Source organism: Lissotriton helveticus, chromosome 11 (assembly GCF_964261635.1).
Source record: "Lissotriton helveticus chromosome 11, aLisHel1.1, whole genome shotgun sequence".
NCBI classification, from domain to species: Eukaryota; Metazoa; Chordata; class Amphibia; order Caudata; family Salamandridae; genus Lissotriton; species Lissotriton helveticus.
The window spans coordinates 215,576,804-215,589,528 of record NC_136072.1 but is presented as its reverse complement, the minus strand read 5'-3'; the positions used below and the strand labels follow the sequence as shown (position 1 = coordinate 215,589,528).

The following is a 12,725-nucleotide window of genomic DNA, read 5'->3' as shown; positions in this document are numbered from 1 at the left end:
CCACCAGACAGAAGAAAACCCCTGATCTGGCAGAAGGTTCGTATATGGGTTTGGCGGTGTGGAAGCGAGATAGTCCAGCTCCTGCACTGTCAAACACATAGTAGGGCCCTCAGTGTACCTCTGCAGCAGAACTCAACACAACTGCTTTACCATTAGCCGAAGCCTGTACCGGCATTACGCCCCATAGTGATAACCATCAAACCAACTAACAATCTAAAGAGCAAGAACCCACCTGTGGAAGTTGGAAACATGCAATCTCCACTGACAGCAAGCACTTCTTATCTCTACACTGGGAGTGGACTGATAGAGAGCAGATATACATGATTCCTGAGGGGCAGCAATATTGACTATGATGAAGCTCTGGCAACAGAATCAGCTGTACCGACCCCTCAGGCTCTTATTCTGAATGACCACCTCCTACCCCGGCTGCACCTTATAAACAAATAGAAAGGCAGATAATGAGCAAAATTTGCAGCACAATCTCTGTAATGGCCCGGGCTGCCTCACTCCACACAGATAAACTGAACATGCAAGTAGCCTTCCTACAAACAATAGGCTCCCTCCTAATGACAATAGACTGGAAGCTCCAAGAACTAAGCTAACAATGAGGACTCAAGCTTTGCCATATCGAAGGGTGACAACCACAATGCACATGTAGCCCTCTGATAGAAAAGCTTTCTTACCTCCCAGAGTAATGGGGACCCTTATTGAAGACTTTAAAAAAAGGTGTCAATGACAGGGACAAGACAAGAGGCAGTTCATACCTAGGAACTCACAAGTGATCACTAGCCAAGAGCATGTTCTCCTTCAATCCCAAACACTTTGGGGCACGTGCATCAACCTATTTAGGAAGTGCAAACGGTGCGAATCGGTAAATTCGGCCGTTTGCACTTCCTAAATAAGTTTTTGGGATGCATGAAAAATTTTTGAAAATCCGCATTTTTTTGCAATTCCTAAAAATGCGAATGCATTTAAGGAATCGCATTTGTGCAATTCCTTAAATGCAATGCATGAATTCTTTAAAAAATGCGAATTTTGAAATAGGAAGTGCAAATTAACACGAGGTTGACCCTCGTGTTAATTTGCGAAATTCTGAAAAAAAGCACAAAAATGCATTTTGGAAAGTGTCATGTTACACACACACATGTCCTTTGGACATGTGTGTGTGAAACTTGCACTAAAACAAACATTTCAAGGGTGCAGGGGGGGGTCCTTTGGACTCCCCTCAGCACCCTTGCAATGCATCAACACAATGTCATTCGTAAAAGAAAAATTCGCAAAAAGGCATTGATTCCTATGGGCCTCTAGGAATCAATGTAATGCCATTCCTTAATTGCGATTCGCAATTAAGGAATCGCAATTTCCGAAAATTAAGTAATCCTAAAAAATTTTAGGATTTCTTGATGCATAGGATTTTGCAATTCCTAAATTGCGATTCCTAAATTTTCGCAATTTAGGAAGTGCAAAATCCTTCAATGATGCATGTGCCCCTTTGTATAACTTAGCAATAAACAGTGGAAAGGAACCGCTCATGCATTCCAGCACAACCCAGGTACAAACATGACCTGAGGACAAGTCGACTGAAAACCCAGGAATCAACTTTCAGTCAGGAGGTCAAACGCAAGGAGGAAGGGATTAACACTGACAAGGAAAGTCCACCTCCAGAGGCACAACCAATGTCGAGGAAAAATAAGAAAAGGGTAAAGAAGCTTAATAAGTCTAGGAGGTAGCTCAGTAGCACTCTACCCCTATTGGGGGAAAACACGATTACACCAGTCTGCAGTTGGGGAAGAGATAAGGAAGAGAAAACCATTACAAAACTCACATTGAGAAGCTCACTACCAAATACACTAAAAGATGAAAGCTGATCCCAGGAGAATGCAGCAAAGATCCAAGCAGTCGCCCCCAGGGCACATGACAAAATCAAAAAGGCAACATCAAACTACTGAGCCTCACGGGGGAAGACTTGTTGCCTTCTAGTCCACACTCTAGAACACAATTTGAAAAGTTGGAGCGACAGCACGAAGTGGGGGAGACTCCAAATAATTTACTGTGATCTTGAGATCACACAGCAACATCAAGGCTATTAACCATCAAGACCAGCTTCCAAGGATCGACTCCAAACAACCAGTCCTGAAAGCAATCCCCCATGCCCAGATACTGCAGCCATGCAGAGCCTGAGAAATAACCTCATCCGCTCACAAAGTAAAACAAAAATACCATACTATACGAAGAATAAACATCAAAGCGCAAATAGGATCTCTTAAACAAGCTATGCTCAGAACCCAGGCCTGGAAGCAATTAACAAAAGGGACACTGAATCAGTTGCTTTTCTCCAACTGGCTAACAGAGAGGTAAATGCGTGATCAGAAGTTACCTTCATAAGTTTCAAACAGTTCCAAGCACTGAAGGAAAACCAAACGCGTATAGAGCAATGGGGAATAAAAATCTGAAACCCATTACTTCCAAAATACCCGGCTATATTCATGAAACATGCCGTGCAAGGAGAGAGTGCAAGCAAGATTGGATCCACAAGCAGAGAACCAAAACCACAGGATTCAAGACAGCTCGGGGCAAAAAGTGCAATCAAACCTCCACTGGTTCCCAAGGGCGAAAAAATGAGAATACATACAGCCTCTGGGAACAACTGAACATGCAACTCCAGCCAAAAGCAGATCACAAACTGCAAGGTGCCCTAACAAGGAGCCCCCGCGCAAAAGAAAGAAGCAGCCATCCACGTATACTGTATTCTCATGGAAATGCCAGGAATCTTTCAAAATCAAACATCAAAAGTAAAGCAATAGCATCCTTAAGTTTGGCGGATATAATCTCAGTGCATGAAACATTGGCTCTAGATTTTACTCCATGGCTGGAGGACCTCAAGGTGTATGAATCCCCACCAACTGCATCAGCAGCTGGAGCTCCGCCCCGGGGAGCGCCACCATCTGCATGAAGAATGAACTTATGGTATCAGTGTCATCATTGGTAATAGGGAAGGATGACTATATTGTCATGTGCATCACACAGAGCACCACAAGCAATCAACCAAGAGGTCTGCCATTGATTATAGGCAGTATATATCTACATCAAGCAAAGTGCAAATGTGGGAAAGCACTGGCCTCACTACTTCCTGCATTGAAAGACTTCAGAGCTTCACACACAGACTCATTATGGCTCCTAATTGGAGATATTAGTGCAAACTTAACGACCATAGAAGTCAACAACATATGACATAAATCAGAGGATCAAACATGGAACATACCCAAGATCAACTCCAGATTCCAAAGACAGGACAAGCATGTGACGGAAGTCAGCACAGAGCTCAACAATATAGGCTTACGCCTCTTAAATGGCAGGCTCCCCACAGATTCACCAGCTGCCTACATATTTATTTATATTTATTTATTTGTTTATAAAGTGTTATATAGCGCGAACTTGACCCCGAAGGATATTGCATTTGGGTATGCAGTGCGCCCAACGAAATTCGTTTGATTTATTTAAATGTTTACTTACCTGCAAACCTCCATTATCCATACATTACTAACCCCCACCCTGCCCTTCTCCACTTCACCGCCCCGGCAGGTACTCCCCTACCGACCGCGGCTGTACCTCATATTGATTTATTTAAATTAAAAATAAGAAGAAACGAAGGAAGTGTTAGATTACTCGATTTTAAATAATATCATTGATCCATAATAATTTGAAAACGTTATGCACTGTTTACCAAATTCATATTTCAAAATGTTATTCAAATATCTAATTATTATTATATTTCTAAGTACCCTTTTTTTAAAAATACACTGTTTTTACTTTTTGAAGTATTATTCAGCCAGCTCAACCATGTTTCATGAACTCTTGAGTATGACTTAAAAATCATTTTAAAATAAGCATTAAGTCCTTTTATTTCAATAAATGGAGAGATAAAAGTGTTACATAGGCCCATCAACTGTGAAATGAGAATGCTATTTCTACCTTTTAATTTATTTAACACTAATCTGATTTACCTGCATCATTTCTAATTGAGTAGGATCTGCTATGTGACTCTCTTCAACCCGACGAGTACTATTCATAAAGGCAGCTTACATTTGTGAGTGATTTACATTTGTTATTGACTCTTACACTGTTGAGTAACTACATTGCTTTTGGCGAGTCACAAAATCTGTGTAAAGTTACTTAAAAGTGTATACTTGGTACTCTCCACTAATGAAACAGGGGTTGTAGCCAGGGCCGGACTGGGAACCAAAACCGGCCCTGGCAAAGTGTTCGGCCGCCCCCCTACCGCCCTCCACGTGGGGGTTGGGAGTGCCGCCGAGCTCTTTGCCAGGGCCGGTTTTCGGCCGATTTTGTTACAGGGCCGTTTTTGCCCAAAACCGGCCCCCACCGGTGCGGCGCACCGGGGAATTGCCCGGTGCCCGCTACGGCCAGTCCGGGCCTGGTTGTAGCCAAATGTATGAGATGTAAAATACTAGTGACAAAAAAGAAACAGTATGAGTAGTTTAGTTTATTAGTCAACTAGCAGCCCGTCCCAATGTTGTCCGGGTATGAATTGCTGCCGGCCAGTAGTATATTGTTTTGTAGGATTTCGTTTTGATAGCATTTCTTATCTGTGACAGGCCTTTGTAACTCTCCGATTCACAGTGTACTGCTGATGCACTTAAGAGTGAGCGTTCAGTAGTGTGTGAACTTGAGTTTCCCTACTTTATTTTTCCTTGCAATATTATATAGCGCGAACTCGACAACAACAACAAGTGTATGTCGGTGCTGGCCATCAATGAGAGAGACGGGTGGTGAAAAAATATGAGTATGTTGCTGGAGATGTCAGCCGCTGTTCCACCAATGTACTTACCGGGGGAGGGTAAACACCCATTATTCCGCAACTTTCTTTCCGCATACCATCACTCCGCATACTTTCATTACGAAAGTACCATGACTCCGCAATGCCATTATAACACATGGCATTACATTTTATATGCTTTTACCATGCATACATTTACAACGAAATTCGTTGTAAATGCATGAATGGTAAAAGCATGTTTTTTATGTTTAGATAAGGTAAGTATGGGTATAGGGGTATACGTTTTAGGATACTGAGGTATATGTTTTGGGGTGTTTGGGTATTTTAAGTGTTCAGATATAGTTTTGGGTTATGGGGTACAGGGTTAGTTTTAGGGTTTAGAGATAGGTATGGGTTTTGGGGTACAGGGGTATTTTTAAGGTTCAGGGCTAGGTTTGGGTTTTGGGGTACAGGGGTATTTTTAGGGTTCAGGGCTAAGTTTGAGTTTTGAGGTACAGGGGTATTTTTAGAGTTCAGGGCTAGGTTTTGGTATTGGGGTACAGGGGTATTTTAGGGTTCAGGGCTAGGTTTGGGTTTTGGGGTACAGGGGTATTTTTAGGGTTCAGGGGTAGGTTTGGGTTTTGGGGTACAGGGGTATTTTAAGGGTTCAGGGCTAGGTTTCGATTTTGGGGTACAAGGTTATTTTAGGGTTCAGGGGTAGGTTTGGATTTTGGGGTACAGTGGTATTTTTAGGGTTCAGGTTTTGGGGTACAGGGGTATTTTTAGGGTTCAGGGGTAGGTTTGGGTTTTGAGGTACAGGGGTATTTATAGGGTTCAGGGCTAGGTTTGGGTTTTGGGGTACAGGGGTATTTTTAGGGTTTAGGGATAAGTTTGGGTTTTGGGGTACAGGGTATATTTATAGGGTTAAGATGGGTTAGTGTTTAAGGGTGTTGGGGTATTTTAAGGAGTAAGGGTGGGTTATGATTTTGGGGTGCAGGTGTATTTAAAGGGAGCAGGGTGGGATTAGCACACGATATGAGACATGGCATGAAGGGCGAACGTACCACATGCCCCCAGTGTTTGTCACGCCCCCAGCACACGCCCACAGCACAACGCAGACACACCCACAAGGGACTACTTTGCTGGCAAGGTTCTTTTACCTTTTAAATGTATATGGTGGGCGTCTGCATAGCCTATATCCTTCTGCTGCAACTGCCCTTTCCAACACTATATTGGGTGTTGTGATTGGTGCTGTGGTTCCTGAGATTACCCACCTCAAAGGTTTGGGCTCTCTCTTTATTATATCAGTATGGATTAAAACCATAAACGAAATCACACGGTTAAAAAGTACATAACGAATAAAAAGTAAAAAGTAAAATGGATATAAAACAGGTGTGTCATACAGCTATTATAACCACGACTCTTCACGCTACATACCATTTGCTTTCTTCAACTTTCCTTCCTAGAAATTTTAGTCAGGATACCCACACTAATCTATGTTAGAAAAAAATGACTAAAAAAGTGACTAAACAGAAATCATTTGTTACCCTAATGTATAAAAATGCAAGCTTTTTGCACAGATAACTAAAATGTCTCTCAAGTACCATAATATATATAATTAAAATGCCTATAAGCAGTACTAAGAAAGTTATGAATATGGTGCCAGATGGACTAAAAAACCCACTATAAAAAAGAATTATACAAATGTTCACATCATTAAAAATACAGAAATAGATAAAGTAATTATCTGAGTCTAATTGGATAGGGAACTACTAGTTTTAGTCCCTAGCAGCCCGTCCTTCACTGTTACTGTGCGTGCTCGGTTAACATTAAGGGTTTCCGAGTTATCACAATTTAGGATTACATTCAGGGACCACCTCCAGATTACACATCACATATCCTGTCAGCTGATCATTTTCTTAAAACAGATCAATAACTGAGTCAGTCTAATGTTCAGCATGGTGTTGATTGGGTCCATGGACTCCACCAGTGAATGCCTGCAGGACCTAATTCCCCATTCAAGGAACTGCCGTCTTAATAGAACTCTTCGTTGAACCATCAAAGAGGGACAAACACAGACGAAGTGAAGCAGGGATTCAGGCCCATGGTGGCATAGACGGCAAGACTGGTCTTCACTTTGGCCGGACATCCTCCATTTTGGCATGAGGTCTAGCGGGGGTATTTTTCCAAATCTCAGGGCCAGAAACGATTGTTTGATCTTCCGGTGGTAAGGCGCAGCTAGCAAGGCTGATTCCCTAAAAGTGGAATATGATTTCAACACCAGCCACTCGTGGCGACGTTTAGACAGGGTATCTTTGTCTGCCATCCAACTTTGCAATTTTATAGATTTATTTACAAGCTTCTTAAAGATTTGCTTAGAGATATTAGATACAGTAGTAAGTTTAGGAACATACATTGGAAATCATTCCTAAAGAAATAATCATGGTGGTAGATAATTAAAATAAAATTCAGAAGAAATAATGGTAAATTAAATAAAATTTAGTTAAATAAATTAAATTAATTGAAAGTCTTACAAATATAAATGAATCTAATTTAATGTTCAAAAATGTTAAAAATGTTTTGTACAATGTTTCTTGAATTCAGAAATTAAACTGTAATTAAGGTTTACTAAATATAATTGAAATATTTTTAATTATTCCGAGCTCTACTTTGAATCATTATTAATGGATATTACAAAACATGTTTTTTTTTTTTTTGGGTGGAAATTTCTTTTTTTATTTACACTTCTTAAAAAACATTTGTATTTAATTTAATATATTTAAATTGATTACATATGTATTTCAAAATGAAATTATTGTTGCTGTAGCATTTGTGTTCTACCTTTAAAATAAATATATACATTTATATTATTTTAATATTTAACATGAAAATTGTTTTGTATAATAAATGCTTTTAACCTTTCCCTATGCGTTATCTTGGGGAGAGCTACATCCCAAATATAGATTCTCCTGATGGTAAAGATTAGGGAAAAGTAAAAAAAGTTTATCTAACTGAAGAAATATTTTAAATATTTGAATGTACATAGTAATATCAAAAATATGTACAAATATATACATATTAAGGGTTTGATTCGTATTCGGGAAACAAATCCGTACGACGATTCGTATTCGTAGCCGTTTCCGTCCAAATCGTACAGATCCGTCCGAATCGCGTAGTACGATCCGTTGCGAGAAAATACGTCCGAATCATTGCAAACTGTACAAAAATGAAGTGTAAATCTGTACGACATCGACCCACGCAGTGAACCGTATGATTCATAAAAATGCCGTACGACCCGCCAAGTTCGATCCGGACTGGGGAATGAGTACGAGATTTGTACGGTAAAGGTCGCGTATGAGCAATTCGTATGGAGGGCAACACTATCACATACGCACCGTACCCCTAAAATCAAGGGTTGTACGTACGGGGTGTACGCACCGTACACCTACGACCTTGGGGTGTACAAACCATACCCCTACAGTCCGTACACCTACGATCATGGGGTGTACGCACGGGGACATACGCACCATACCCCTGAAATCCAGGGGTGTACGCACCATATCCGGGGGGTCCATTTCATGCGCATTTTGAGGCGAAATCTGCTTTTACGGACGTTTTAAGCTCCCGTAGAAAAAGAGTCGTACGGAGTGTTGTCGATACGATTCGTACTTGCTGGGTCAGAAAATGCAGCTTCGTTCCGTGTGGACATCGCGTACTGCGCGTTCTGAATACGATTCGTATGGATTTGTGAGTTGTACGGTCTTCGGTACGATTCGTACAGAGAACTGCTTTAGGTACACATCGTACTACATCGTCAGTATGGGTACGGTTCTACATATGATTCGTACGGGAAAAAAGCTCCGTACGGCTATTCGGAGGGCATTTTACCGAATCGGAATCGACCCCTAAATGTGGATTTAAAAAAAAAATGCTATACAGAACTATCAACTCAATTTTTAACTAAATATTAAATAACATACATTTATTTGGGGCTGATTATGATGTCGGGTGGACGTAAGTTTGCACAATACTGTTGCGGATTGGAACTGCCCGACCATAGGTCGGCGGTTCCGGCCTCACAATTTGGATGCGACTGCCCTGTGGGTGGTGGGAAACATACATTTTTCAATGGCAGCTTATGCGGCGGGCAGAAAAGGCCCACAGCACTAGCTGCCATTTAAAAATGGATGCTTGTAAACATCCTTGCTATACGGTGCCTGCCACATGGTACAGGGATGTTTATGGGGTATCATAGGTGCCCCCCAGGCCCCATAGCAGAGGCACGGCGAGACAGGAGCCCTGCTAGATGCCCCCAAAGTCACTTTCCAACAGCTTTTCCATGCCGGAAAGGCAGAGATGGAAAGACTGTCGGAAAGTGACATCATAATCCCGACTGTGGGGCCGAGAACTGGCTCCGCAGTCATTATGGGATTGAGGTTTTTCTGATGCTCCTGCTGATGGTCCCTCTGTCCAATGCCTCCGCCAGCTGCATCTTAATGCGGCTGGCAGACCGTGTGGACAGATGTTGGGCTGACTGCAAATGCCGGTCACTTGGTTGGGGTCTGCCCAGCATCATATTCGGCCCCACTGTCTAAAATAACAATTATTTTTCTGAAGCTTTTATTAAAAAATGTATTCCCACCTCTACTAAGAAAATACATGTTGAGAATGTATTTTTAATTAAGAAAAGCTATGTATAGAATTATTTAAAGGAAATGCAATTATACTTAAATAAAAAGCAATTTTATATTAACTAATAACTTAATATATGGTATTCATCAATAATAAATGTTTTATTTTTATGAGTAATTATAAACATTACATTATTTGTATTTGTATTGTTAATTAATGTGATTTATTGAATTTATTTTTAGCATTATTTCCTATGGGATTTAAATTTAAAGACCTTATGAGGAGTTTGACAGTCCGACTACCCGAACACCAACTGCCGTATTATGAGTTACCAGGGTGCCTACAGTGTGGCTGTGGAAATTCTGCTGTGGTAGTGATTAGCTTTCCATATGTATCAATGTCATATGTCACAGCAAAGACCTGGAACAAGATCCCAGTCAACATCAGACCCTCCCCCACTCTGTACACCTTCAGGAAAAGCCTCAAGAACTGGTTCTTCGACTGATCCGGAGCTGCACCCCCGCTACCAGCGCCTTGAGACCTCACGGGTGAGTAGCACGCTTTATAAACCACTGATTGATTGATTGATTGATCGATGCCTGTGTGAGCATTTCGACTGCATATATGTCGGATACGCACATATGCACAATACATGTGGAAAAATACCATCTACACATTGCCGGAATCTGGTCCATATGTGGCCTGTCCAGGCAATCGGTATATGGTATAAAAATAACTCACGTATACATCAACACGAACATGGTCGTAATCCTCGGAGTGAACATGCTGCTGTGAAGGGGGGACCTAAAGAAAGGGATCCATGTTGATCTCTGATGTAAAGAACAAGAAAGGGGTGAGTACACAGCCCAAATCCTGCGCTATACCCACTCCATTTTTGGTGTGTTCGTCTTCATTATTACCCTGGAATTAGGTTTTGCCTTGTCCTTGACTGGAAAAATTCTCCAAACATTTTAATGGTGGAAATTGACCTGTAAAAGCTTTGTGAATACCTACAACTATGTTAGAGAGCATTCATCAAGACCAGCAAGGGGACCCACCTTTAATTGACTACAAACCAGACCCTCTGATCATAAATGTTCATATGGAAATTTCACTAGACAGACATACATTTGAGGGAGAATTTTTCATTGATGAGTAGAAAGTGCTATGATTCCTGATTCTGTGACTCTGGAATTAGATTTTCCAATTGTGAATTATGTTAACTGCGAACCCTAACTTTAATTAGTAGCATAATAAGTTTGTTAATTGGTCCAACTGACAACTATGGGGCTTGTATTATATATAAAAAAAAGGGTCAAAATTCAAAATGCAATAACAAACTTTTAATCGTTCGAGATCTGGTGACTTCCTTTGAGTAATTAAGAACCCTGTGGACAAAAGGGTACACAGTAAGGGTCTGATTACGAGTTCAGCGGTCCATGGGATCACTGAACCTGTGGTGTAGGTGTGGTGGCAGTTGTGGACTGCCGCACCAGTGGTCCGACTGCTGCATTATGGGCGTATCAGTTAGACCATGAGGGGATCACCACAACTGCCGGGGCTCGCAGTCTCATCATTGTAGTCTCATCATTGTAGTAGTACCATAATGTGGGGGCCACATAGATATTGAATAGGGTCAGGTTCAAGCAAGAGCCCTGGGGCACCCCCTTGCTTATCTTCACAGTACATGAGCTAAGGTATCCTCGTATTGGAGACCCCTTCTCATTGGCGAATGGTTACCATCTCTCTTGACCTGGTGGTAAAATATTAATGTTTTGTGACCGGATTACAGTCTCAAAACATTAGTACACAAAGACATGGGTATTTGGAAAGGACCCCTTGGCATACCCTTTGCAAAGACCTATTCGATATTTATTGGCCAAACCCAAACAGCCATTCTGTAATGTGTTACCGAATCACAATTTGAGTTTCGCACATTTAAAAATACCGGGCTCCGATTTGAACTTAGCGACTGCCATATTGCTTTGTAAATGAGGCCGATATTGATTAATAAAATAGTTCTGGCGGATGGTCAGTTTATTCAATGTGAGTGCTTGTCTAATACTTACAGAATCCTTGTTTCCACTTCGCCAACCGCTTCCTGGAGTTATCTAACCTCTGCTGCTAAGCCTTTGCATAAAAATTGCCTCATTAGAGTTCTGTGTGTTCGTTGTTCTATTTAAATTAGGCCTCACACATGTACAGGAAATAGATTCACAACATTGTGAAATAAAGATTAATATATTCTGGCCATGAAGACAATATTCAGTTCATAAACCGATCCATACATTAAAAAACGTATGTAAGTAACCCTTAATAAGCTACATATGATGTACGATACCGAATAATGTATTTAGACATATCATTTTTAGAGGAGGTTTCTTGGGTTTAGTTACATATTTAACATTTTTCCAAATATATATATATATATATATATAGCAGCAAACAGTACTTTCTAGAGTATGTCGTCGCATTAGAGGTCTGAAGATAAAATGTGGAACTTACCACACGTGTAACTGTTCCAAACATCCAACTTAATACAGTCATTTTCCATCTTTCCTCTGTGTTTTCTGGAAGAGGTTTGTAAAAACAATACGCCACAAAAATAGCAGCGATTGTGAAGAACAGTAATTTCGAGGCCATCATAAATTACCCTCTCATTCAGTGCTGCTCGAGGTAAATCTCCTTCTAGCCAGAACAATCACACACGGGGTTTCACTACAGTTGCAGCTTTCATCTGACACCTGGTGGAACTTGGACTCAGGTTCTCTCTGTCCAATAAGAAGGGAGCAGGGGTTTGGCAAACCACAAGCAGTCCATGCTGTGAATTAGTAACAAGGTTTGCACAAGGCAGTTTCAAAAACAGGCGTGCTAGCCTTTGTCTCAATTATTTACAACAAGGGGTGTCTCAAGGCTTTATCTGTGTGACCTGGCAAGAGTGCATGGTTATGCAATACATTCGATGAAAGGACAGAGTTCTGCTTTATGATTTAGCATTTTACAAAATAAGAAATCGTAATGCTCAGCAAAATAGATTGCCAACAATTATTCCGTATGAAAAAATCACTATGGGCCACATGCATCATTGTAGGAATTTGCGATTCCTAAATTGCGAAAATTAAGGAATCGCAAGTAAGGAATTGCAAAATCCAATGCATCAAGATATTTCAAAAGTTTTAGCGATTCCTTAATTTTCTGTATTTGCGATTCCTTGATTGCGAATCGCAATTAAGGAATCGCATTACATTGATTCCTATGGGCCTAGAGGCTCATAGGAATCAATGGCAAGGCATTCTCATTTTGCGAATTCGCAATTAAG

At 40.9% G+C, this 12,725-nt stretch overlaps 1 protein-coding gene across 1 annotated transcript in view; it reads right to left on the bottom strand.

Moving 5' to 3' along the window:
• The window catches only part of LOC144792503 (arylacetamide deacetylase-like), a 79,669-nt gene extending 67,507 nt beyond the window's left edge, over window positions 1-12,162 (bottom strand). The window contains exon 1 of the mRNA XM_078667553.1: window positions 11,912-12,162. Within this exon, the coding sequence (XP_078523679.1) occupies window positions 11,912-12,052 (141 nt within the window). The 5' untranslated portion in view covers window positions 12,053-12,162. The remainder of the gene's footprint in view (window positions 1-11,911) is intronic.
• Between the last annotated feature and the right edge of the window lie 563 nt (window positions 12,163-12,725).